This window comes from Temnothorax curvispinosus, unplaced genomic scaffold, assembly GCF_003070985.1.
Source record: "Temnothorax curvispinosus isolate PA1 unplaced genomic scaffold, ASM307098v1 QBEX01018500.1, whole genome shotgun sequence".
NCBI classification, from domain to species: Eukaryota; Metazoa; Arthropoda; class Insecta; order Hymenoptera; family Formicidae; genus Temnothorax; species Temnothorax curvispinosus.
In genome coordinates, this window is record NW_020228280.1 from 1,227 (window position 1) to 7,242 (window position 6,016).

The 6,016-nt window shown below is 37.5% G+C and overlaps 1 protein-coding gene across 10 annotated transcripts; it reads left to right on the forward strand.

Annotated features, from left to right (window-relative positions):
• Positions 1 to 440: 440 nt before the first annotated feature.
• LOC112468461 (CCHC-type zinc finger protein CG3800-like) lies at positions 441 to 5,448 on the forward strand. Of its 10 annotated transcripts, none has more exons than XM_025037656.1 (3): positions 1,596 to 1,770; positions 1,870 to 3,299; positions 5,175 to 5,448. In XM_025037656.1, the coding sequence occupies exons 2-3, from the start codon at positions 2,972 to 2,974 to the stop codon at positions 5,189 to 5,191; spliced, it is 345 nt and encodes a 114-aa protein (XP_024893424.1). In that variant the 5' UTR covers positions 1,596 to 1,770; positions 1,870 to 2,971; the 3' UTR covers positions 5,192 to 5,448. The 10 variants fall into 9 exon arrangements, 8 of the variants coding, with proteins under 8 accessions (XP_024893422.1, XP_024893425.1, XP_024893419.1 ...); XM_025037654.1 differs by lacking the exon at positions 5,175 to 5,448 and adding an exon at positions 441 to 741 and having other exon boundaries at positions 1,653 to 1,770; positions 1,870 to 3,868; XM_025037657.1 differs by lacking the exon at positions 5,175 to 5,448 and adding an exon at positions 442 to 741 and having other exon boundaries at positions 1,653 to 1,770; positions 1,870 to 3,868.
• The last annotated feature ends 568 nt before the right edge of the window (positions 5,449 to 6,016 follow it).

Consider the following 6,016-nt stretch of genomic DNA (forward strand, 5'->3'; position numbering starts at 1 on the left):
CTGCGACAAAAAATTAAGATACCTACCTGAAAAAGTAGGTTTGTGAAACCAGTCAAATTCTAAAATGTTCTCATTCTTAATAATAGTCAAGTCTAAAAAATTAAGTCTATCACCATCAACTTCCATAGTAAATAACTTATTTCCGGTATTTTTCAATGTGTTTAGTCATTATGCCACGAAAGTATAAAAATAAGGGTATCGCTGTTTCGATCAATTGCGATCTAATTTGGGCAGCAATAAAATTGCTGAAAGGCGATCATCCGGTTGCGTTTTTCCTTTTATTATATTAATTTTTAAGCCAATAAATAAATAAAAAATAAAAAAAAAATGAATTTTGTTGGGAGAAGACTTTGAACGAGCAATAAGTTCCCGCCCTTCTAGAGGGCAGCTCCCGGTTGGCGGCGCGACTCGGCGCGCCACGCGTGCGTGCGGGCATCAGTGGTGCTCACAAGAGCTTCGATCACCGTCGTGTTCAGACGTGTCGGTTACGGTTTAAGTTACAGAGTGTGATATACTTATATATAATAAAGACAGTATTCAGAGTGTACAAAGACCAAGATTGTTGTGTTCCCTGCTCATCTCACCACATTTCAAGTCGTCCCTGATTATATTTCCAATAGGTTATGGGCCCAGGGCACGATTCCCCTGCGTGAGGAACATAGCACGAAAGTGTACATACGAAGTGTGTGAGACGCCGGCGAAGGGCATAGAAAGAGATAGAAGCATCTAGAAGATTAGAGGGTAAGTAAATAATATTCCTCGTTGCTGACGAGCAAAACGAGAGAATTCTCAGTTAATGAGAATGTTCGTTCGATAAATACTGTTACAAGGAGATAGATGTTTTTGCCATTTTTCTCGAGAAATAGAAATAGAGGTAATAATGGTAATAAGAGAATTAGAGAATAGATGTGTAAAGTGTAATAAAGAAGTAGAGAATGATGAAGGAAAAAGAGATAGAAAAATGCCGCTTGGTAGCAAGTCGGCGACGTGCGCGTGCAAGTCCGATCGTGAACGGCGAGAGTCATTTCTTTTGGCGCGCGGAAGTCCGATCGTAGACGGCGAGAGTCATTGTTTTTGGCGCGCAGAACTTGTTGCTGGGCACGCACAAACACATAATCGATTTCGACTAACAACATGGCATCGATGCTAGATGGCTAGATTACGATACATGTAAATGTATGCGTATGCTAGATGGCTAGATTGCGATACATGTAAATGTATGCGTATGTATAAAAACTCTATATGACTCTATATGAGTTTATTTTTTTTGAAATCGATATGTATCGGGTCGGTAATTGAGCATGACTTGCTGTGCGGTGTAGCTTGATTACTGTTTAGGGAAGCCGCGTAAAATGGGCCCCGTGCGTGTGCGTGATCAACCCGAGCTCCCATAGATCTTTTCAGCAGTGCTGGGGATCGCAACGGACAGTGGTGTGCGCGTGCGGATAGCCCTGCAGAGGCGCGTGGTTTTCTCGCTTTGGGGTTATTGTGAATTGCAGTGCGTTCTATATAGCCTCATAAGCATTAAATTTTTATCGCTGAAAGAGATCTAGTGATAGAAATTGTAAATTATTATTTGTCAATACGAATGTTGGTTTATCTTGTCAAAAGAGGAATGCTAATGTTCAGTTGATATTTAAATCCCGATATAGATGGAAGAAGAAGAAGGCCAAGATGCGCTGGTCGACTACGACAGCGATAGCAGCTTTATCACGGTAATAGATAGAGAAGCAAAAGATAAAAACGAGGAGACAGTAAGAAAAGATAGAGGTAAGAGAGTATTTTTTTTTGAAAATAAAGTAGTCCAGAAGAATAATATATATATGCATTCAGAGAAAATAAAAATAGTAATTTCAAAATTCCGTATAGAAGCAAAAGATAAAAAGGAGATGGAAAGAAGAGGTGCAATCCCGAAAAAGAACTTGCCTAAAGTCAGAGAGAATATAGATGTGACCAAAGCATGGGAAGAGAACCGTCCAGTACTGCCAATTGGAACCAAAATATTATATGAAAAGTAAGAAAAATTGGTCGAAAAAATGGACAATTCGATGCAGGTGCTGGATAAAGTAATGACGAAGGCCACCGAGATGATGGAGAATATGGTGGAAGTCTCCCGTTTAAACTTAGAGAAAGAAAAAGTTAAACTTAGACGTTTAGAGGTAAGCAATAAAGATACCCAAAGTTCAGTAGAAAACAGGAAACAAACGGTTAAAGAACTAGAGGTAGAGTCTAAAAAGAGAAAATTAAATGAAATAACAGTCTGTTCAGCCGAAAAAGATAGAAGTTTAGAGACAATGAAAAGAGCTATAGAATTGGAATTGAACAGTCAAAGGTTGCATATTAGAAGAGAATATAAGCTGACGCAAAAATCCAATTTTGATCTTTGGATGGATTATTTAAAATCTGAGTTAATGAATAACGAGTTGTTAGATGTAATAGATTCAAACATTGAAAGTCCAGAAAATCTCTCCGAACTAAAAGTTGCTAAGAGAAAAAGTCTAGTTAGAGATATAATAATCAATCATTTAGATGAAAACTATCATAAAAGGATTCTACATGAAAAAGATCCGAAAGAAATTTTGAAGAAATTGAGAGGATATAAAAAGAGTGAAGTAAACGTTACTCATGCATCGGTACGAGCTAAACTCTATCAAATTAAAATGAGAAAAGACGAAAAAGTAAGTGATTTTTGTGAACGCTTCGATTCAATAATTAGAGAATATGAATCATGTGAAGATGCGGTACCCCTCGCAGAACAAGAGATTAGATCTGCACTTTATCAGGCTGTGTCAATTAATGTACCAGAGCTGAGGAATGTAGATTTAATTAGAAGACAAACTAATCTTAAAGAAATGAACATAGATGAAATAAAGTCTTTTATGATGCAGTTAGAAGCAGAGACTAAAAACGAGAATAAAGAAAGTTAGAGAAACCCGAAGTCAGGGTACAGAGGGCTGCTGCAGAAGAGAACATGAAACAAGTGAAATGCTACAGATGCAACCGAATGGGTCATATGGCAAAGGACTGTCCACTAATAGAATTTGGTGCCTGGTTTTGTTACTACTGCCAGGAAGTACGAGGTCACAAGGGTGATAATTGTCCGAGTGCCGAAGCCCAGGCGAACAGAGCTAGAGGAAAAAGGTATTTAAATAAAACCGTTAATAAAAACATAAAGAAAAAGAGTAGATTTGTGCAAAAAGGCACAAAAAGAGTAGATAACAAAGGGAAAATAACCAAGATACAACCAGCTGAGAAACCTATATCAACGAAAACAGCAAATGAAGGAGAATCAGAAGAAGGTAAATAATACATGGTTAAATTAATAGAAGATAGAGATAGTTCAAAAGAGGTAGTCAATTTTACTGCAGATTCGGGTGCTACGGATCATATTGTGAATAAGAATTTTATTCTGTCAAAGTTTGAAAAATGTAAAGATAGAGTTATTAAATGCGCGAATAAAAATGAGCTTGCAAACATTTCAATAGATGGTAAAGGAGATCTTACGCTAATAACGAATGAAAAAGAAAAGAGAGTCATTAAATTAATAAATGTAATTGCAGCAAAGAAAGTATCCAAAAATTTACTATATCTAAGAAAGTTGGCTGATGCAGGGTTCAGTATTTATTTAGATGATAAAGTGTTTAAAGTTTACAATAAACTGACAAATAAAATAGTTTTTAAAGGAATTTACAGATGTAGAGCAGAAATTGTTCCACATAGTGAGCTTCCTAAACAATCGCAAGCAAACATTCAGACCAATGAATTATCAATTTCGGAGGGAGAGTTAGATGAGAGGGATAATGTTGGCTCTGCGATTGGGAGGGAGAATGAAGGAGAGCTCACAAATGTGAACGAAAACGAAAATATAGAACACAACAATGCTGAACTCGAGCAAGTCATTAAGTTACAGACAATAGAGAATATAGAAGAAATGTGTAAAAGCTCAGTAATTGAAAAAGTAAATAAACTAGAGAAAATAAATGAGGTGATGTTATGGCATGTCAGATTAGGTCATGCATCGTTAAACTATCTAAAACAATTACAAAAAGTAGAAAAGAGATTAGAGAATGTAAAGTTTGATAACTCCATATTAGAGTGTGAAGTATGTATAATGGCAAAGATGGCAAAATTGCCGTTTAAAGAAAACAGAAATAGAGCACAGAGACCACTACAGGTAATACATACGGACATCATGGGTCCAATAAAACCTACATCCTATCCAGGACAAAAGAGGTTTATAATCACTTTTATAGATGACTATTCTAGATTAGCAAAAGCCTACTCTCTGAAGACAAAAGATGAATCGGGAGAGGCTCTAGAGAAATATCTTATATCCGCCAGAAATCTACTAGGAAAAGAAGAAAAGCTATGCTATGCAAAGTCAGATCAAGACGAGGAATTTACGGGAGGTGCTTTTAAAGAGGTATTAAAAAGAGAAAAGATAAAAGCCATATTTGCATCACCGTACACTCCAGAACACAATGAAGTTGCAGAAAGGTTCAACAGAACGTTGAAAGAGAAAGTAAGAACATATATGCTCGACTCGGGATTACTAAAGAGTATGTGGAAGTTGGCAGTTGACGCTGCTGTGCATGCGTACAACAGATCTCCACATAAGACTTTAGAGTACGAGATCCCGTTGAAGAAGTTTTCATCAGAAACAAGTTGTCATTTTGAACAAATAAAGAAATTCGGATGCATTGGATATGCAAGAGTACCAAAGCCTACGTCGAAATTCGACAAGACAGCTATTGGTGTGTTGGTGGGATATACTGACACTGGATATATACTATATACTCTGGTATCCAAGCACGAGAAAATTTATAGAGTCATGACAACAGAGCAGCAAGAAACTGCACTAAGAAGGATAGAAGTCACAAACTTAAAATGTTTGATGACGACTTAAAGGAAATAAAGAAAAACTTTGAAGAAAAAGAAGAAACTGGAAACAGAAAACATATGGATGACACTCATGGAGATTTTATCAAGCAGTGTGTTGATTAAGGGAAGGTAAAAGTCGAATGGATTAAGACCAAAGAGAATTTGGCAGACATTATGACAAAACCTTTACCTCTAGAAGCATTTGTGTATCTGAGAGATAAAATAATGAATATAGAGTTTAAACAAAGTTAGAGATTAATTTTAGTCGATAACTAATTCTTGTTATGTTTCAGATAAAGAGGAAACTTAGAGAGGACCCGTGGATCGCTCGCACAAAGGGAGGGAGTGTTGGGAGAAGACTTTGAACGAGCAATAAGTTCCCGCCCTTCTAGAGGGCAGCTCCCGGTTGGCGGCGCGACTCGGCGCGCCACGCGTGCGTGCGGGCATCAGTGGTGCCAGAGAGAAACCTGAGAGCGGCCATCCCGCTTCGGGGGACGCCTGTCCTAATCTGCCCTCTGAGAAAGTGGACGTCAACTACGGCGTTACGCTCGGTAACGATCAGAGAGATCTCGGGTAACGATACATGGGTTCGTAATGTTCGTATCCGTGCTATGGTTCGTGTCCGAACTACTCAGATGGAGGGGATGTGCTGGTCGCGCAAGCCCCTCCTCTGTCAATGTACGCTCGGCACTCGGCAAGCTTCGTGCGGGGAGAGAAGGGCAGACATACGATCTGCTGTTTCCTTCTCTCTTGAGCTGTAGAGGCCACGCATTTCGGGTATCGCCTCTCATGTCTCACCGAGTGCCGAGTCTCCAGTTGGCAAATCGACGATGCGCTATGTTACATTTATGTTTATATTTACGAGTTTTAATTGTTATATTTATAAATATTGCAATTATATTTACAAAAAAATTGCAAATTAATAAATAAATTTTATTAAACATAAAATCGCGTATAATCATGTACTTCCGTAGTTTTTGTACCGTTAAAATTAAACATAAAATTAATTAATTAAATAAATATTTATAAACATAAAAACAAAAATTCGTAAATGGAATGTATAGAAATTCCCGTTCTGGCCAATATGTTTTTTTATCTAGAAAAAAAGTCATATTAAAAACATTAACTTTGGCAT

What these genes read in the sequence shown, in the direction of transcription:
- LOC112468461 (XM_025037654.1), top strand. Translation starts at nt 2,037, where the DNA reads ATGGACAATTCGATGCAGGTGCTGGATAAAGTAATGACGAAGGCCACC.